At 41.1% G+C, this 22,115-nt stretch overlaps 1 protein-coding gene across 5 annotated transcripts in view; it reads right to left on the bottom strand.

The window, feature by feature from the left end:
* Positions 1-22,115, bottom strand: part of RNF144B (ring finger protein 144B) — an 80,789-nt gene that overhangs the window by 22,056 nt on the left and 36,618 nt on the right. For 4 of the 5 annotated variants that reach the window (XM_085571523.1, XM_021553420.4, XM_085571521.1 and 1 more), the window contains 2 exons: positions 14,004-14,193; positions 871-975 (listed from right to left, as the gene is read on the bottom strand). In XM_085571523.1, the coding sequence (XP_085427649.1) occupies positions 871-975; positions 14,004-14,168 (270 nt within the window). In that variant the 5' untranslated portion in view covers positions 14,169-14,193. Of the gene's footprint in view, positions 1-870; positions 976-14,003; positions 14,208-22,115 lie in introns of all 5 variants that reach the window. The other variant, XM_085571522.1, reaches the window with a different exon arrangement.

Below are 22,115 nucleotides of genomic sequence, written 5' to 3'. Positions count from 1 at the left end.
TCACTGATGGCATTTGAATAGGATTATATATTTCTGCCACAGTTATGGCATCTGTGTGCACAGGGCTCAAGACAAACTTCTCTTCTTCAGTTTGAGGATGGAGATCTAATTTTCCTTGATTTTATTCCTCACATGCTGAGAGAATGCACCAAATACACCAAAACCAATCAAAAATCCTTAGGCATTTTATTTTTTCTGTTTGGTTGGGTTTTTGGCTTTTTTTGTCCTACTTCTATTCTCAGGCCCAGCAGGGACATTCCTGCCTCACAAAGTAGGCAGGCAAGCATCCCTTGGGTGTATCCCAAGAGACACCTTCCATATCTCTTAAGATCTACTTCTACCTGGTATTGTGTAGGTACCTTTCTTTCCATAGAATTATACAGCCCTGCATGATTATACTGGACTGCAAATTGGTTGCTGCAGCCCAAGATCGACATACACAAGGAAATTCTGGCCTTGCATACCATAAATCTGAGTTCTTGCTCTTAAGAAAGATGCAAGAATTTCAGTGTTTGCATCCAAATCAAATCTGACTGAACTGACAGTCTAATGGAGACTCAGCAATTCTGGTATTCTGGTTAAGTCACCATCATGGGTAATTCAGAGGCTATCCAGATGCCAAAGGAACTTCTCCCCCAAGGCATGGAGGGAGGGAAAAAGGAGCAAAGCCTTGAAAAACATCTGTTTGTTTCTATCACCTCTTGTCAGTCAGGCCTCCTGCCAAAAGCTCATAAAAGGTAATTAAAGGGAGGGAAAATTGTATGATTTATATTTATTACTATGCAGATAAAGAAATATGGGGGATATACATTGAAAAAGAAAAAAAGAGAGAGAGAGAGAGAAAGAAAGAAGTATGAGAAGTATAGATACCTCTGCTTCTTGTAGGGTCCCATGGTTCAAGCATACCATGTCTGGACATGTGATGGGGGAGCCACAACCTTCTTGAATTGCCAGCTTCATGTACTGTTTTAGACACTAGAAACAAGCAAAGAAAAGAAAAAAAAAAGTTATAGCCCACATGTTGGTAACAGCCAGATGTCAGAGATGCTGTGCAGTTCCCACCTTCACCACCTTAATTGGCTGTCCTGAAGCTCCAGCACACAGCAAACATCAATTACTATAAGCGTGAATGCTACAAGTCATTACATTGGAAAGAATGCAACAAAGAACAATTAATTATGCATGACTTCATCTGCTAAGCACTGCATTTACCTAAGTCAGCAAGTCAGACCTTTCAGCCCTAACAACCCCTACACTCTGCTAAACTGGGATTGGAGGATTTGGCAGGGGTGAGTATTTTTTATCCTAATTAAACAGGCTTTGTGCCTTTGTTTTTCCTCCTGTGTTCTCAATTCAAACTCTCAGACAACAGTCACCGATGTAGGAGAACCCATTTACAAAAAAGACACTGTTCTCAGCTGCACAAAAGAGGAAAGGGGTTTAGCACCTTGTTGGGAGGCTATAATCTGCCCTGGAAGATGTGCAGCTACCAGTTTTTCCTCCCCCTCAACCCCACCCCTCCCACAGTTCAAATAATTTCCATAATTCCATACAGCCTCTACTGTATCCAAGGTCTATTTCTAGCATGGAGGCCACTTTATGAATGTTTCCAGATTGTTGCATTACAAAAACAGCAGGCTTCCCCTCTAAGTTCTCTGTTCTCACAATTTATCTGGCATGCCAGTTTCAAATATATTCAACTTGTCTTTATAACACGTATTATAGAGTCTTCAGTAAAATCATGGCACAAAACTCATGCAATGGACCAAAGAACAGTGCTTGAACTCCAAACTGCCCAGATAAGTAAGGTCAATTCACATAAAATGAACCAACAGTCTCCACAAAATAATGGCAAAGAATACAATAAATTGCAAGTCACCATTAACAGAACAACAAAGTATGGACTTCTAACAGATTTTGGTATCAGCTTGCATAGTTTACTGTAAATGAAAATAAACATATGTTATTAAAAGTAGGACTAATGCAGCTTTTTCCCTACAGTTTTATCTTTCATTCCCACATACAAACCTCCTCCCCAATACTGCTGATTTCTTCCTTATTGTCTCATCAATTTTCAAGAAATATGTCCAAGTGAAATATGGTTTTGAGACCTCTGTCTCTCCGCCAACTTTTTGAAGAGGCACTGAGTTCAAAAGCTAATAGATGAGTGATGGGGAAATCGCAGCCCTTCTGTGTATGGCAGCCTTAGACTCTTCAAAAAACGTTGGTTTATTATTTATAGGCATGTAATATTCAAGTCTGTGTTAGTCTGGACTATTCTGAGAAGGCCTTGCATATTGTGGTCTGATTAAAGAAATTTCCTCATTTGTATTTTTGATTGGAAAACTGATTCTCTCTAAACCATCAGGAAAATTAGGACCCTTACAAATGGAAATTAGATTTCCTTATTATTCTGTCTGTCTCCCTACTGAAATCTCCACATCCACATTTTGCTTAATTCTGATGAGCTATAAAGATATTAGCTCAAGCAAGTAGAATAATCTTAACTTAGTGGCATTTTAAATTAACTTACTTTTGATTTGTAAATATTTGAAGTGTATTCTCTTACAAGAACATTGGTATATAACCTAACTGGTAAGCTTTAAATGTGTATCTCATTAAGAAGTAATGTATTCAGGTCCAACATGCACCCCTATAGGAAAGCAGCAGAGCAGGTTGTAAGGCATTGATGGTGCAGGTAGCTCGTAGGAGACAAGGGAGATACTCACAGGTGAAAAGCAAAAGATATCTCATGTCAGTCATGATTCAGCTAATACTGAAGGCAGTGTTAGCTCCCTAGGGATTATCAGCCCAGATGTAATCAGGAGTTATTCTTCTATTATTCCAACAGCAGTCTCAGTGCCCTGGCCCATCTTCTCACTCATTCCTCCCAAAGGCACCCAGGCACAGTGCTTTTACAAAGTCAGTTTACTCACGGGATCAAATCACCCCTGGCACAGCAGCTCCCTCACAGAGTAGTGAGCAGCAAACAGAAGCAGGTATGGAAGCACAGTGGAGCCTGGGAGTGGGCTCCTGGTGACACTGGAGCTGCCAGGGCCATGCCCTCATCTGCCACCATGGTCTGGGCAGTGGCAGCAGGCGACACAGGGAAAGCCCAGGAAAAGCAAGCCCAGAGCCCAGAGTAGCTCCCAGTGCCACCACTGGTGCAGATGGAGGCTGTGGGTGACCTTGTCCTGCAGCTCCGTACTCATTAAACACTGAGCATTGCCCACATATATGCTTCAGCACATATCACAGGAGAAATGGGGCAGCAAGTACTCACTCCCTGCACAGATTTTCTCCCTGTTTTGTACCTGTACACAGCCCCCTTCCACAAATAATATAAACAGAAAATTCTGCCCTCAGAGTCCCTTCTCCAAGGCCTGCACATGCTGCAGTGTGTTGAGTGCACTTTATAGATACATGGGCAGAACCTCCCTACATCCCACTTCATCTCCTCATGGGAGACCTGATTGCTTTCTGGATCAAGTCTCAGGGCAGCATTGGTGAAGGGCAAATGCTTCTTTCCCGCCAAAGCATTTAGGTTGCCTTAATTCCTCAGCAAGCATGAGAGAGCAACCTTTTACTTTTGCTAAGATCCTGGCTTCTGTCTCCTCTGCAGCGCCGCCTGATACTTAGTAATTTGTTTTGACAGCAGGTACAGTGGATTTGTATTCTGGGGGCAGCTCAGGTCAGGAGGCTACAGAGGGAGGACAAAGCCTGCAAAGTTACTGCAGGGCCAGCAGCAGCCCAGAGGCTTGTTCTTAATTTAGACTCTCAGGACAGGAGCTCAGAGTGCTGACAATTACGCTTCCGTACAAGGATGGGCATGAAGCTCTCAAGGAGCTTCGATCCACAGTATAGATTTTGCAATAATTTTACATATGGAGTATCTAAGTCATTAGGGGTATCAACCAGGAGAACAGAGGTTTCTGAGGATCGCTAATGATCTGGATTCTTCTTCTCTTCTAACCCACTGCTTGGTTGTAGGTGAATCTAAGTGGGCAACCAAACCTTCTGTGGTTCTTTTAGATGTTGCTATGTTTTCTGCTTGGAAAGATTTTGTAATTGGGCTGTGCAGTGCCATGGCTCTTCAAGTATTTCCCAGAAAATCTCCCTGTTAAATCATTTTCATATCTATGATATGAAATCTTTGGTCATGACTTTTTGTACTTAGAGAAGGTGCTTTGGGTGCAATACAAGAAGGGCTTCAAGTTGCTAGGAAACTCGAAGGAAGCATTTAATACTTATTGCTCAAGGATTAGGCTTTTTACCAAAGTATGCACATGAATGAAGATGTGAATTTCTTGTTCCCTCTTAGCACCAAAGGAGACACACTGGAAAATCACTGAAATTTTAAAATATGCCTTCACTTTGCAGAGAAACTGTTTTCAGAGGGGTTTTACCATTATTTACAGCTCAGCTACTAATCTAGGTGATTACTTGAGAAGTGACAACTAAGAGTATCTGAAAAGATGCAAGTCAAAAACATGATGAAAAGATGTTTCCACGTCTGTATAGTGAATCATGTCTGACCTTCTCAGTAGTGTGTCCTCCCACACTTTAGAGGATACATTATTACAGACATCAAATGGCAAGATTTTTTGTGCATTTTGTCTACAAAAATCAGCAGTGTCTCAGGAAAACTGCACACACTACATATGCTACTTAATTGCTCTTCAAAGTTAAGGGAAAATCAAGATGCTCTGCCTTCTGTGATACAAAGCATTGCCTGAAAAAGTCTGAATCTTGACATCAAATAAATCATGAGATCTCAACACCCTGGACTACACTCTTCTCACCAATTTCTTGAAGTGCAGTGACTTTTGAGCATGGAGAGCAGTCAGTGGCTGGAGTGGCCTCAAGATGGGATCTGTGGCTTACGATGATATTAATGCCATCCTCTTACTTTCCATGGCCAGAGCCAGCAGTTTCCATGAATGTGTCATGCAGCCAAAGCAGAATGGTTGAGACAACAAACTAAAAATTGACCAAGGTCTTGCTGAACGGGTTAGAATCCTGCTGACTACAGATCACACACTGGAGGTTTGATTCCATTGTGTTCAACCCTCAAACAAAAAGCAGACATCAACTCAAGTAGTTTTAATTCCCATACCTGCAAGTGTGCTCTAATCAGTTAACCTGGATTTTCCCCACTGAGCAACTATATCATGTACATATCTGTGTCCTGGGAAACATAATAAAATCCTGAGGCATTCAAGCAAGAGAGATCAATTCAAATGTTATAATATAATTCCACTAGTAAAACTCAGTACACCTAACAGAATGTCTCGTTGCTGATCCAGCTTTGCAAAGCACGTTTTGCTCCTGCTGGACTACTGACAACTTCAGTCAAAAGAGGAACAAGTTTGTTTTTTTTCCCTGCCTGAGATTCATAACATATAATGACTTTTTTTTTCAATAATTTGTTGTCTAAGCGTTTTGGGGCAAGATTTTTTCCTCTTATGCTGGTTTTGTCTTTCAGGCCATCACCTTCTTCTGTTTAATAAGATCAATATCCAATATCCAGTTACTTGCTTCACAAAATGCTACTCATGAGTATCTAGGAAGTTAAGGCCTATAACATACCTGGATCAAATTATCATGCAACATATATGCGTTTCTTTTTCTTTTTATCTTGCAAGACTTGTAAGAAAGATTATGACTTAGGCAAATTCTTACAAATTCCCCAAGTACATATTCCCCTCCTAGAGCTAGGGGTTTGTTGAAAGAGTACATTGAAAGATGATGGAGTAATCTTTAAAAATACACTGAAAAGCCTAATCAAGGAATGCACACACTAGTAATGTAAAAGATTCCTTCTTCAATAATAAACACAAGTGCTTTCTATGGTCAGCTTTGAGCCTAAGAAAGAAAAATTATGTTCAGGCTATTGATAGATTTTTAATTTCAACACTTCAGCATGCTGCTCTAACTTCAACCTTTTTCTCCCCAAAGTACATTGTACAGAGGTTATTTTTAATGTACTTAAAAAGAAAAAGATGTCTGTTTGGTTATGTATTTACTCTGCAAAGGGATCATAACAGTTCTGCATTTTAACATAAAAATGAGTTCAAAGTGTAACTTCAGTGTTAGGTTGCTAGGTAATGATGTGATAAAAGCACCATATCCCTTTCACTGTGAAATCTGAAGTTTCTATTCAAATACACTTTCAGATAATTTATGTATCAAAGACAAAAGATGGATCTCAATCATCATTCCTCTACATACTGCATTTCAAGTACCTGGACATGTCCCATTACCTTGCTCCTCTCCAACCTGACTGCAGCTGTTCAGCTTCCAAAATGCAGCCTCATTAGTTTGGATACAGAAGCATAAAAGAAACCCCATACGTAATATGACAAAACTGAACAGGTATCTTTATTAATAAACATAGATAGGGTGGGCTGGAAAGAAAAAAGAAACATAAACCACTGGCTTATTTTCCTGTCAAATGTCACCAACACTGCTGCCAGCCACTGTGTAGCAGTTGGTACAGGATAAGCAAGGGTATTTGTCTTTAATTCAATTATGGAAAGGTGAAGAACAGATCTACAGTATATCCCAGATAGTACTAGTCCATGATCTATATTAAATGTGAAAATGCACAAAATTATTGAAGGCATCTTGCCAGAACAAGGTCTTTCCTCCAAACATGTAACTTGAAGACAATTTCCATTTCAAAAAAAAAAAAAAAGAAGAAAAACTCAGGTCTTCCTCTTAAAATCCACAGGAGTTATTTACAATGTTAAATCTGTCCTCCAGAGATCTTCTCAAAACAGTTTGTTGGGGGTTCAGGTTATGTTTAGCCTAGGCTTTTTTACAAACTCCAGATTTGGGGGCAGGGCATGGAAATACTGTATATGGAGAGAACACTTAACTTTTCAGTTGATATTCCAGAGTGTCTCAAGATTCAGAACAGATTAATAGGTAGGCATTCAGTTTTTATTTTAGTTCTGGGCCATGGTTATGTACTTTTTATTCAGTAAGATGCAATGTTCATTTATTTCTTATACTTTAGAAATGTTACCTGTTCTTTAGTGTGTACACAATCTAGTATTACTAATTTTGGTGAGACAGTTCATGTCAGAACTCTAAATTTAACCACCTTGATCTATCCAGTATCTAATCAAACATATACTAAGATAAATACACCCCCCAGACAGTACTCATAGTGTTTATGGCAGATCTATATAATGTCTAATAATACATTCATCATTGCTGTGACATCTGCACTTGCACATGTTCTATCACCAAAATGGATCAGTCACTTTCAATGTGTGGTACTCAAACTCCTCAAGTATCTCTCAGAAAGTCTTAAAACTAGATGAAGTAAGTGTATTAGCAATTAGCTTGGAGGCATTTGCACTTCACTTGGAAAAAAAAGTGAGGCTCTTCCAATTAAAGTTTTTAGACAAAAATAGAAATATCTTAATTTGCTACAGATAAACTTATGATAGGCACAGTTTAAAGTGAGAAACAAAATTCCAATGAAATATGCATATTGCCCAATCTCTATTTTAACTGTTAAGGACCAGATACAGTGATAAATGAATGGACAGAAGATCAAATGGATAGAAGATCAGGCCACATAAAAGCCTTATCAAGAAAGATGCTTGAAAGAAAGTGAAAAAATGCCCCTGTAGCTTCAAAGAACATACAGTCAGTTCATGGTTCTGTATGAGGGAAGGAATAACATCACTAACAAAACTTAATTTTGTCAACACCAAGCAAACATGACAATGGACCAAAACATAATTGCCTCCTCTTGGTCCACAAGCCTGTTTTTTATGGAATCCTTCAAATGTACCTGAGAAATATATTGTCGTCAGCACTGTCTCAAAATATCTACCAGTGATTCTGAATTCTGCTGAGAAACACAGCCTGAAACCAATTTACTCATGGTCCAAGATATCCTGGCAGCCTTTCATAAAAAGCAGGAAAGGTTCCTGGTAATTGTTGCCATGAAATGGTACCACAAAACAGAAAAGGACCAGACAAACTTATCCTTTACAAAACTGAACCATTTGCAAATATAATTCCTCTTGCCAAAAATCGTGTCAGGCCAAACCCAGTTTTACCAACAGCTACAAAACAGACATGAGCATGAGGCTTATGTCACAGTCTGGCTCAGTTATTGTGGCACTTCAAGGCATTGACAACTCACTTAACATCAATTTCTTCATTGGTTAAATGGAGATAACACCAACTGCATCGATGCAATGGCATCATTAAAACATTAGTTCCCTCTTCCTCCCATCTTCCCTTGGCCATCATCCAGAGGCTGCCACCTCTACTGACTTCAGAAACATGCAGTCCCTCTTCCTGGATTCTAGTATCCCTCAAAAGTCAATGGGTACATCTGTACTCTTTTGGTAACCCAACTCTGCCTTCGGTGTTACTCTGCAGAGAAATACATGCAAGAAGTTCTTAAACCATCTAAATTACTACAGAAGTTCTCTGTGTTCAGTGCCAATATTACCAGGTGTAGGAATTCTCTTTTTTAAAACTTGAAAAAAAATTATTCTGAAACATTTCAAATGTCGAGCTGAGAAAAAATGAATCCCAAATGTCAACACTTCCAAATGGAAAACAACCTGAGATGATCTTTATATAAAGTAAGTGGGGCATTGCAGAACAAGGTATATTTAGGAAGAGGAGAAGGTAGTGAGTGTTGTGGTGCAGGTGTGAGAAGGTATCTCATAGGATGGGGAGAAAAAGAGAACAAACTCCTTCTTGAAAATGAGGACAAAGAAACAGAAGTGATACTAAAACCCAGTTTTGGCTAGATGATGGCAAATCCAAATATTCCCTTACTCCTAAATTTCAGTGGGTTATTGATACACAGTTGTTTCACTTAGCAGGTATTCCATTCTTTTTGCCATCTGCCTTCTCCTTGTCCTACTTGGTCTACTCTGCTCTCAAACTCTTCTGCTCATGTTTTTTGTGAAGACCCCTCACATTACTTTTTCCAGTTTCCCAGTGCTCCCCTCCACAAACAATCTGAAACCTCGCAGCACTAAGGGCTAAATGTCACTATTCAGCCACCCAAATGAGGCAGGAAAATGCACAGCTGTTACAGAAAAGGTTAAGGAAAGCAGAGGAGCCTTAGAGTGTCATGTTGATGAAGAACCAACAGAGAAACTCCTATCCTCTAAGAGTTTCCTCTTCTCCTCTAGTAAAAGCAGCCATCAGCAGCCTCTTTTCGAGGCTGAAGGCCCCCCAGGGCCCAGGCAGGTGGCTGCCCATGGCACCACACCACCCACAGCAGCAAAGGAGCCTTCTGAGTCCATGCCTGGCCCTAGCCTTGCTGTCATACATAGCTACAGCAGAAAATCCTGTTCTCCAACTGCCTTTGGAACACTGCCTACTTGTAGAAGCACAAGTCAACACAGAAGCTACCTGGGCTTGCATGCTGACTTCTCCTTCTCCTAAGGCTGCATGAAGTTTAATCTCATTTGGACTGCATTGTGTGCACCACAATTACAAACAGGTAGATCACCATGGTATTTGTTTTCCACATTTTGTAACCCAGTTGCCTCACACACTTCTCAGAAGTACAAGACTCAACAAAGAATTTTCTTGGGAAATAAAAAAAGGGTGAATCATGCTAGTTCTGCATAAACCCATGCCAACACAGAATAACATACTTGAAAGCATCTTCTGTTTTCAGTTTGTTACACATCTTCGACATCTCAAACCCTGTGCCAGTAAATAACACACAAAACAGATGGACATAAGCTGCTGCTTGACATAAATAGAAGCAATCCCATTTATTGCTCACCTGGCTCTCACTGGGGACCTGAAATGCTTAAGAGGAGGGAAGAAAAGAAGAAAGACAAAACCAGAAAGAATTGGTATGCAGGGAAAAGCCAATGCTGGGTTTTTTACTGACCCCTAAGACCACATTTCTGCAACAGCAGTGCACTGGTTCCCTACTGTCACTACTGTTACCAGGGCAATCTTATCCCACCTCCTAAAACCTCACCTCCACGACTGCTTACAGGCTACAGAGTCACATCAAGTCTTTCACATGGCCCTTGGCATTTCCAGTGTTACTGCTAGTCCCACAACCCTCTCTAGCACTTCTACCCAGGGGATGCGAGATGCACATGATCACGCCACTCGCTGTCTCTCCCTGCTGCTTTCCCAGTTTCAGCCATGTTTTGAAAAGGCAGGAGTCTCCTAGATGCACACTTTCTGGACTGTCTAATGAGCACCAAAGTCTGAGCAACACTCAGTGCAAAGGCAAAGTGGGAAGGGTGGCCTGTCCATTCCTGGCACTGCCCCACCTGAGTCCTACCTGAGTGAGGCACTGCAAGAGCTCTCTGGGCAAAGAAGGAAGGAAAAGAGCAAACATTTAGGAACTTTTATTATAAATAAGTATAATATTCAAAGTACTATTCTGAAAGTGGATCAGTAAAGAAGTAATTAATATAGCTTCCTTTGGACTCAGATGCACTAACGTGTACTAAAATACTGTATTTTTTAACACTATAATGGTGTGGACAGACACAGTGCATAATTATTTCACATACACATGTGAGCACCATGACCACCACGGGGGCAAAAACCTGAGTAGTTGCACATCCAAGGAAGAGAAAGTTGCCTAAGGGTCTGCTAATAAGAAGGACATTCTTCCCCACCCCACCCCCCCAAAATATACAAGGATGAGCGGGAAGACAAGGAACAAGATGGGCAGTATCAGGAACAGATGAGACCCCCCCTCCCCTTTCAGGAAAGGGACAAGTAAAGGTGACAAAGGGACCATAAAATAGTGCAGATTGAGCAGTACAGATATTGCTGAATATCCATATGTAAAAGTGTGCATCACAGCATAGCACTCTGCAGAGGTTTATAGGAAATGAATAATGTAAAGTTCAGACCTCTGAAACTTTTACAGGTAAAATATATCTCACATCTCTTCCCAACTCTCTTCAGAGATCAGTCTTTTATTCAAAACTAATATAAATCCCAACACAATGAAATGAAGTCACTAGGTACACTACAGCCATCTCCAAACTCTTGGGATGTGTAAATGTATGCTTTATCTCACACTGCAGTGGAATCTTATGCCAAGTGCAACACATGTTGAAAAATACAAGGCTAATGCCTCTTCAGACCTGGCTGAGCTACCATGTAAGATGGCAAGTGTGTTCTGCAAGCCATCTGCTTTTTCTGCTGAGAACAGAGAGAGCAAAAATGTTTACAGTTATTTGAAAAACTCCTGCCCGACTAGCAACATGCCACCAAAATGCAAACATACACATTCTAAAACACAGTTTACTTACTTTGGCTAGAACACAGCTTTTATGGGGTATTTTGTTTATTGCAAGAGTTTCTAAGCTAAAAAAAAAAAAAAACAACTGTACACAATTCTAAGTTGTTTGAATGCCTTGGTTTTACAGGCTTCAAATGGAAAGGAAATGTAACCTCACCCCCACAGATACCTAAGTAGTAACAATTTCCAATTATTTCCACAGCCACAAATACTGTGAAAAAACAATCATTGCAGCATCACCATTACAATTAGGAAGAAAAAAAAAATAACATTTCACATGTAACAGAATAAAAAATTAACTAAATTTTCACCTTATTGGAGCAGAACCTATTATGTCCATGTCAAGCCCTTTTCTAATTCAGGTTTAATACCACTCCTGGACCCATAAAATTACCCTAAGTGACAGAAGGATAAGCTATATAAGCTGAGAGCATTGCTGGCTGAAAAACTACAAAATTGATTGGTGCTCAGCCCCATAGCTAACAGTGGATATTCTTACCCCAAAATATTTCTTCAGTGTAGTGTGAAGGTATCTAGATGTTCTGGCATGGGTGAGAGAAAATTTAGGGCATGGCACACCAGTAGAGCTGCTGCAGGCTGTGCCCCAAGCAATCCACCATGCAAGTCCCAGCACTCTGTGTCAAGCTGCTCCTGGATAATGCTTTTTGGAGGCTGCCCAAAAGTGCAACTCATATGGCCTCCCAGAAACTCCTCTGGTTTCAAGAGAGCCATGTAGCCAGGTTAGAAGCTTCCAGAATCCTCTCCGTTACAGGATGCAAGATCTACATGTCTGGGCATGCATCAGCCCAGACACATCCATCGGGAGGCCATTGGGACACAGACAATCAGACAAATGCTGGACTTGGAAGCATAAACACAACCGAGACATATTATGCCCATTGAAATAAATAGAGCGTGTCTAGAGGCTTATCCCAGCTGCATTCAGGCTCACTCATGGCTGGCTCTTGGGTCAAAGTCAGCAAAGTTTGCACAGATGCCAAACAACTGTGACTGCACCCTCTGTGTCACTGTCACACCACTGGAGTACCAAGCTCACAGTGGACACTCTTCCTGGCGCTGGCCAGGGAAGGAGTGTATGGATGTGGTGGTAGCTGTGGCACCAACAGGGGACATGTGGGCACAGCAACCTGCGCAGCTACCCCTGACCTCTCCCTTTGGCCAGTGTCCTGCTGGAGTGCAGAGACCGGCTCTGCCTGGCACAGTCCTCAGCAGCCCATGCTTCCCTAAGGGTTACTCTACCCAGCTAGCACTGAGGTTCAGGTACCATTAACAATACTAAATCAGAACACTGAGTTCTTGGATAGGAGTGGGGCCACTGTAAAAGTATCAACTTCTCCAATTTTCTAGGTTTTTTGTATTTAAAGTAGTATCTTCACATCTACCTTTTAGGTTATGTGTTCTTCAAACTTTTGTTACAAACTAAAATAGAGAAATGTTTCATGCAAGTCAGTATGGAAAACAAACTCCATGAAGTTCAGGTTGAAATGCATATTAATTAATCTTATGCTAGTTTCTTGAAATACACAGCTAGATTCTCATCCTGTTTAAGCTACCCTGAATTCACCATAAATGAAGATATTCTCACCCTCACTAGCTTCACAAATATCAAATTTCTTAATGAATTCAAACAATCAAGGGTAAAATTTAAACATGCTTGATGCATATCTACAATTTGTTTTTTTAAAAATAAAATCAAGTACATTTATTCTAGAGTTTAGAAAACCAACAACCCTAAACAAAGCAAACAAATGAAAAACAAACAACAAAAAAATCCACATTAACATCCTCCAGTGACTTCTGACCTGTTTTCAGGTCAGGTACATTGGTTACCATTAGTGAGGTACATCAAAGTCACTATCACTAGAGAACAAGGTCCATTTTCCCCATGCTGACAAAGAGACCAAAAGAATACTACTATCTGTAGGGCTTTTATTGCTCATTCAACTTCTCCCTCTATCATTTCCACCAGCTTTATTTGATCTGAATTTGCAGGCCAAAAAGTCCTTACTGACTACTATAGGCAATGCATGACCTGAGCAACATCTCTGCAGCACAGAGGCAAAGGTTCAAAGGGCCATTTTTGTTTAGATTTTCTGACTGCCCTTAAAAGTTACATTGAAGACTTTAAAGGTCCCTGAGACCTCAGAAAAGGATAGTAGGGAAACAAAAGTACTGGAATTGTCTTCCCAGGGAGGTGGTAGAATCACCATCTCTGGATGTGTTTAAAAAAAAAAAAGACTGGACATGGCACTTGGTGCTATAGTCTAGTTAAGGTGTTAGGGCATAGGTTGGACTTGATGATCTTAGAGGTCTCTTCCAACCTCATTATTCTGTGATTCTGTGAAAAGTTAACAGCTATCCTATAATATTTCAAGGTTTTGCTACAGAAAAAAGTAAATACTGTGATTGCATGCAAACTGTGGATGTTCTCCTTAAACTGCATCTTTTTCCCTTTTATTCCTGGGTTTTACTAGTACTTGTTATGGGAATTTATGTTAGTTACAAATTATCAAAAGTAAAATGGCAAGAGAAATTTTTTAAATAAGGCAGGACAGGCTAACACCAAATGCTCTTCAGAAAAGCATCCTGCGTCATCTCGGGCAATACATGCTTCTTGTTCAAGATAAGCTATCCCATCTCACAGTTCTTTCCATCTTCCATTACCCCACTTCTGTAATGTAAAGGGACTGACAGATCTTACCGCTGTACAAAAGATGCAGCTGCATTCCTGAAGAGTGGTCATCTTATCCAGGGAATATTCACAGAGACATAGCTTGCACGTGAGGAGAGGCTCCAGAGCTAACCCTCCAGCTTCAGACTCATCAGCAGTCATGGTGTCAGGGCAAGCCTTCCCAGCAGAGTCCATTCAGTCATTAATGATGCAACTCAATCTGAAAAGAGAAATCTGAAAATGAAAAAGAGCTGAAACTTCATACAAGCTATGCAGTCACTTCCATTGCTCTGAGAATTTACGTCTCAGAGCTGTAAAAGCACCTGCACACCCAAATGTACTATTCAATATCTTGGAGCCAGTCTCAACTTCAGGCCATTCAAAATTTACAAAGAGAGCACACCTCCTCAATATACCTGAACTGTCTGGGTTCTCTGAGAATATTCACCTTGCTGGCACAAAGCACCTCAGTCAGGCTGCTTAACATCAAAATAAAGAAAAAAACAAAACTCACAGTGATGGAGCATTATATAAATATATATATATATAAAATACTTTGCCTTTTCAAATGAGTTTCAGACTCATAGTCCTCCCACCCAAATGGGATCCTTCAGTCTTCACTGCACCCACACAGTTCCAGTGAATGCCTCCATGCCCACTTTCTATTCCAGCTGGTGGCATGGAAACTCCCCTAGGCAGTGCAAGACAAGAACAGATTCCCACTTTCTAGGCAAGCACTTCAAACATTCAGTCTGTAATGCTGGTGGTGGGCACCATGAACTCCACCTTCCCCATGACTTGTCACTGAGATAGTGAGCTGGCTCTCTGCTGCAAGAGGGATGGTGAAGGCATCTAAACCCAGGAAAGAGCTTCAGCTTGCATGTGCAACTTCACACGGGGCTGGAGCATAAAACCAAATGAGTAAGAGCATTTTATGTGCAGTCTTCTTTTTTGCATTGCCTTAATGATGACAAGAAGTAGCCTTTGTGCATCCCACTTCCTGGCATCCAGCTCTTCTATTTATTTCATAGACCTCCGAGGCATTTAAGTGATGTTTGTGAACCAAGTGCACTAGCACTTTGACAGAGAGATGCTCACCAGAGCCATGTTTTCACTACACATCACAGCAGTGCTTGGGGATGAAATTTCTCTCCTTTGATGAACAGCAGATGGAAATTCCATGCCTGCATGGCTCTGACCTAAGCATTTGAAAACACTGCACCATAATCGTAAAAAAAATCTCAAGACCCCCATTCTTACACAATAACACTTGAAAAGGGGAATTAAAGAGAATATCCTTGTGCTCAAGCTGAAACAATGCAAAGCCTATTTGCATATTTTACTCACCTTAGCACAGACAGTGGAGTTTTAGTATTTACAGTATTTAAGGCACAAGAAAAATCTATCCCCACCTCCAAGAAACTTGGCCCAACTTCCACAGATCTTCTGAATACACTTTGCTAATGGCAAGACAACCTTCACACATATTTTACAAGCAGAGACCTGATGGCCAGCTGTGCACAGCTGCTTGCAGCAGCACCAAGAATGCAGTTCTACTAAATCTCAAGAACTGAATCACCAGTGAAGGCTGCATGAACATGAAACCAACCAATGTCGATGTGCCTGTCAGATCTGACAGCTCATGAGAGAAACCAGAGACTTGAGCACTTTGGTCCTCTTCTGCTGGCCTCCCCTGCAGCCCCTGAGCACCCTCTGGGCAGGGCTGTCAGGTCACATTTAGCAGCACATCCCTGCTGCCATTCTGTGACTGCCAGAGTGGCCAACACAGCTGCAGACCATCAATGCATATTTGATGTACTGATTTGCAGTGCCTGCTGAATTCCTCCCTAGTGGGAGAATGATGGGGCTCATGGAGTTTGTGGAACCTTTCCCTGCAGCTCCCACCTCATAACCTTATTCACAGCTGAGCTCATCCCCAGTCCTGTCCCCAAAGCCTCATGCCCTCTGCTCCCATAATCTGCAGGAAGACGCTTTCTCTTCAAAAGCCACAAAACCACAACAAAACTGGGTCAGAGAACACTTACCCCTTTTCAATTTTTACACTTGGTAGTCTCCTAGCCTAGCCTATCAGAGAAGCTATCAGATTTGTACCTTGGAAATCTCTTTCTTGTAAGCACAATTTTAAAAGATATGAACATCATGGCCAAGATTCTGGCAACCAAATTCCTGACCACAAACCCAAAGCAAACTCTCTTTTTATGGCTTGCTACACTAGTTCATAACATACGCTATTCCCACATTATTCTTGTTGCAGTCCTCAGGCCTTCTACCATGATGTCCCTCACAATTTGTTCCATAAAGCTGCAGAGCTGGAGCTTCAGCATGGCCAGAAGCCTTAGAAGGAAGCCTCCCTCTGAGTCAGGAACTGCAACAATCTTCTGTAATTACTGCAGCGGGGTGGGGGGGGAACACTGAGTCACTGGAAACACTATAGCAGATCAAGAACTACCTGTTATTTAACCTACATGCTAGACATCTCGTTATTTAAGAGATAACACATTTACTCAGGTTGCTTTTCAACAGCAGCTGCACTGTACAGGTGAGCTACTCACCCTCACTCTGCACTGATTTGAAATCTCTTCATTTACACAGTAAAAGACAACAAAAGGATGGATGCACAAAAGAACAGGCAGGAATATTTCAGGATGTGGGAATGGATATAAAATGGATACAGCTGTTTCAAAAGTCAGTGTTCTTCCTACAACTAAAAGGGTTATGACCCTGCATGCAGGCAGCATTAAGGCAGCTGTAGGAAGATTCAGGTGTATGACTGAGGTTTAGGGCTAGAGGCTAATTTTAGATGGCCTATATCCAGCACTCAGTGTGACAGTGAAGAGCAGGCTCCTGATACAGTGCTCTGCGCTAGCAGCAACCTAATGCCACAGCGTGATTGCTTTAGAGATTCGTTATGATATCCCACTGTCATTGATGATAACCCTTGTCCCCAAAGACTGTAGGCTAAATTGAGTTTTGCCCCCTGTCCCTGCACACATTCACCCTTCTCTCACACCAGATGCCAGAGTACAGCCGAGGTTCTCCCTAAAACAGGCAGAGCACCCTGTAGAAAATGCCAGCAGACAACACCACTCAAGCCTGGCACATCAGAGGATCTACCCCCAGACAGCCCAGGCTGGCTCAGCTCACTGCAGCCTCATCAACTCCATCGGAGTCCATCAAACCAAGAGAACAGGATCAGAGAACATGGAGACAGCGGCTCAGCTGAACACAGAGAACACGGAGACAGCTGCTCAGCCCTTGAAGGAAACATTGTGGCTACCATGAAGAGCACTCTTTCCATGGTCCCTGAGATGCTGGCTTGTCCACAAGCAGCTCTCCAGGTCAGGCCGGCACAGGCAAAGCCATCCTGCTAGAGCTGAACACCTGCCTGCCAAAGGGAGAGCACACGTGTGGCCAGCTTCTTTTCCCAGAGCAACCCAGCCCACTGGTCTTTGCATCTGCCCATTAGAATTGGGATTTCTGCTACTGCTGCCAAGGGACACATGCTGGGGAAGAGCTCAGGGTTACAAAGAAGGGTAGCCCCATGAAACAGCAGCCAGGCTCTGAGATCAGGTCAGCAGGAGAGGTTCATTCTCATCATCATCAGATCAGATGGTGGTAACAATATCCTAATATTCTCTTCCAGTTCCCAGCCTCTACTCCTCCTGTTCTTTCATAATGCTTCAAAATGCATTGTCCTCTCTCAAGATCTCCAACTATTTCCTCAACTTTATAAGCCTGTCAGAACTGACTTTTCTAGGGGCTCCAGGGAAGCCATGAAGTTCCACCTCAGCTGCTCTGAATTTTTATGGCTTTCACTTTGCTACTTATTCCACAGACCGTCATTACTTAATTACACATCCATCAGTACTCTTTACAGAGGATTTAAATTCCTATTGTAATTACAAGTGAGTTGCCAATAGGTCATATTGAAAATTAAGCATCTTGGGCGTATGTGTTGTGCACAAGAAGAGGGAATCGCTGAAGAATGAGTTAGGAACAAAATGTAGAACGCCATTCCATGTTCAGTTATATGAACAAAAGTAATGAGAAATTAAAGTAAATGGAAAGTTTCTGAAAAACAATGGATACTCATATAAACACAACACATTGTTAAGCATTAAAACCTTGCTTTCATGCTTAGAAAAACAAATGCTGTTTAGGAAAGCATCCCAAACAAAGCAAGAAATGCGTCACAGAAACCGTAGTGCAGCACCTCAACTCCACAAACAAAACCCCACTGAACAGCAGCACAGGCTCCATGAGATGTTGTGGAATACGCATAAATGCTTCTTGAGGGCATTCTAATCCAGAGAAATATACTGGTCTGAATCCTGCACCAGCGTGAATCATGGCAAGGAAGGGGCAAACTGGCCCTGGCAAGCACGAACACTCAGGAACTCTGAAGATCCACTTTTTTTGTCTACTTCTATCAGCCACATGCACACACGCAGACCATATTCCTATCACACTGCACAGGATTTCCAGGAAATTGGACATCTTTCCTCAAATTGTATGCTGCTCTGCTCATAGGAACACTCATACTTCCCTGGCTGTGACCCTGACGGTGCTGATGCCACAGGATGAGGCAGGACCAGAAAGTCTGAACAAATGTGAGCGAGCTAGGGAGGGTCAGCCCTGTCGGGTGTAAACTGCACAGTCACCAGGAGCATGGCTCGCCAAGCGCTCAGACCTGTCAACATTTCTGTTCCACTCATCTGCCTGCAGACACTTTCGCTTTGTTTCTAGGAAGTGACAAAGCTTTGTGCTTTCTTGTAGCACTGGAACATCTCAACGTCACCCGTAAGCAAGTGTGCTCAAAGCAGAAAGGGCTGAGAAGGGTAAGTACAAGCAGAAACAGTAACACAAAAGCATGGAGATTTTCAGTGAAATACGAAAAACAGAAGAAAAGCACTGGAGGAAAGAGTGCAGAATTTGTCTGCCTTCAGGACCTCCTTACACCAGAGTGTCTGATGTCTAACCTTGAAAATTACTTCCTAACATCAAGTATCTCCAATGGTTGCTTCTAGACAGGTACCCATTGCAAATCCTGGCATTAGCATCCCAAAGTGGAAACTACTAACTCCCTGTGATGGGGGTGAGAGAGCAGGTGGGTGGGTGTCCAGGAGGCATCCAAGGCCAAGCCATCTCAGCTCCATAGAGGTATCGAAAATCGATGGAACCTACTGCTGAAGCTTTCCGTATAAGCAGGAATTTTAAGGTAACATCCTTGTTACAGTCGCACAAAGGCTCACTTGAGCCTGCCCAGCTGCCTCAAACCATGACTACTACCAAAGAACAGAAGTTACTCTGTATATGAAATAGAGAAAACAAGCCAGGCAGTCTCCTGAGCTGCAACATCAGGACTCTGTCGGAGTACCTGCAACCAAGTCACTGTATTCAGTTAAAAAACGTGTCTGAATGTGACTTTCAACACTTAGAAACATCACACAGACTGATTAAAGCCTCCTGCACTGAAGCTGGAGGAGAATGGATGGAGTATGTTCAGCACCACAAGTTACACTTTCATTTTTCACATGCTGCATCCAATTGAAAAAAAAAGTAGCTTGGAGAAGCTACTTCAAACCTGTGCTTAAAACAATTCTGCTGAAGTTAGTCAAGCTATATGCTTTTACCTGCAATTAGAAGAAAGCCAAGAAATGCACAGGTATGAGACACATTGTTCCAGGAAACATTAATGGAACAAAAAGGGTCCTTATTGTGTTCCCCTGTGGGCGGGCATGTCCATCCTGTGGGTAGGGTGAGACCTTAGAGGTCCCTCTGCCTCAGTACACACATAAACCAGTGCCCAGGCATGTGGTCTTGCATAAACATGGTGAGACTGAAAAGAGGTATAAGGATACATGTGGGTCTAACACCTAGCACAGCACTAGCCCCCTTTTTTTTTTTTTTTTTTAAAAAAAAAGCAGCAAAACAAACTCACAGCATGTGTGCTATACTCCTATTTAGTGTACCAGGTATTTCTCTCCTGGAGATACATTTGCAAGCACTGCAAGTAGTTCTTTCTCATGCCCTAGAGATTTTTCAAGTAATCCACCCATTATGAAATTACTTCAGTGCCATACAAAAACCTAGTTTGACATGGTTCACTCAGAATTCTGCTGTTTCCTGTAACTAATGTTCCTTCCTTAAAAAAGAAAATAGAAAAAGAAAAGTACCTGAAAAACATGAGTTCAAAACCAGTGCTAAAAATCAGGTCTTTGGGGAAAAAGAATAATTACAGAAAGATTTTTAAAAATATAACAGAGTGGCATTAAGATAATGGGGTCAAATTACAAGATATAAACTGAGCTATGAAATTAGGACTCGTGAAGACAGCTGTCAGAAACCCACATTTCTATCAATTTCAGTGAAACGCCATCATTACCAGTTTTGGTTACAAGTCCTTAGCTGTCTCAACTCTCTCAAGACAATGTCATTCAAAATTCATTGCTAAGACAGACTTTTTAAACTCAGCATCTCTACTCAAAGAATTAGTCTGAGTCAAGTGCACTAGAGTTTCTGTGGTCTTACAGACAGACCACTAACCCATGGCGCACTAATTCCTTGCTATGATGTGCACTGCCTACACAGAGCTACTTATCCAGTCCATACAGCATTACTTATCAAGCAGTGATCCAGTTAGGCTTCAAAACATGTGATTAAAGCTACAATTTTAAAAAGCCTTCATCTTCAAGAATGACATTTAATCATATGTTTAAGCGTTCCTGTGTATCAAAGCCTGAATGTTCTGCTTTATTGCAATGAGGTTATTAAGAAGTTAAAGAAGTGCTTCAATTTTCTGAAATCATGGTCTCAAAAAAAGCAACCAGATCCACAAATAGAAGGTCTCATTTTAAATACATTTTTAATATATTCAGAATTACTGTATTACATCTGAGCCTTAAAACAGCAAGCAGTTGATTACATGCATGTAAAAGGAGAACCTATTTCTGGATTACCATAATATGCTACCAAGCTGAAGCATTAGAGAGAATAAAAGTATTTCAATATCTGTTCTCTTTGAGTGAGGTTTAAGGAAAGTCAGACGTATAATATTTCATGACAGCTTTCTACACTTTAAAATTTTTATTGTCAGAAAACTTGTTTAAAGGACAAGCAGCCTAAGTAAATGTGTTGGTGCATGAGAACACACCAAAGGCAATTTCTCTCACTTGTTTTCATTGGAATGCCTGGGAAAAAAAACAAAATCTTGAGCTGCTGTTCAAGAAGCAATAGCTATATGGAGTATTTTCATATCATGCTAGCAACCAGAAAGTAAATATATCAAATACTTTCAAAGGAATGCAGTGAGTGGAAAGCCTCTTGCACAAAAAGAAAAAAAAAATGAAAATAAAAAAGGGAAAAAAAAGGAAAAAAAAAAAATAAAAAAAAAAAGAAAAAAAAAAGACTGACTATAGTAATTCAGAATATGATCCATATTTCTGCCAGGAATTTTTATACTAGCACTTTAGGATATTTAAAATACACATTGAACAGCTTCCCAAATCTCACATGCACCCAATCATTCCAAAACATTCTAGTAAATCAAAAGACCACTAGGACACATATATATCAGTCTCCACAAGACTTTGAGAATGTACTTGTTGGATAATTTCTCTACTGTACTTTACTACTGTGAGGTATGAATAACTTTGAAAATTTAGAGCACCAGTTCTTCACAGCAACTTCTTGTGACCCTATGTCAATATGTCCTCAGGGAGGTGGGGTTGCAAGACCATGAATATTAACTGAATATAGCAGAATATAATTTTTTTTCTGAAATAGATGCAACTCTTCAATTGTGGGAATCCTTTATAGATTTCCTTGCAATACTGCTTGAGAAGAGGCAAGAGGGGAAAAAAGTGGACTTTTCCCCCTTCCTCTCTTAAAAAGCAGAAGAGCTCAAGAACAGGGAATTCACAAGTTAATGGTGAAATAAATGCTGCTACTCACAGCTGAAAGGAGATAGGAAAAGCACTTTTTGATCACTTAAAGATAAAAACATGCTAACTAAAACAGAAATAACAGCCTGTTATTAAACTGAAATGCATAATCAAAACATGGTATTCAACTCTTTCCAATACTGACAGGAGCCACAAAACGGCAATACTCATTGAATCC

Source organism: Lonchura striata, chromosome 2 (assembly GCF_050655825.1).
Source record: "Lonchura striata isolate lonStrDom1 chromosome 2, ASM5065582v1, whole genome shotgun sequence".
Taxonomy (NCBI): domain Eukaryota; kingdom Metazoa; phylum Chordata; class Aves; order Passeriformes; family Estrildidae; genus Lonchura; species Lonchura striata.
This window is presented reverse-complemented; position numbering and strand designations above follow the sequence as displayed.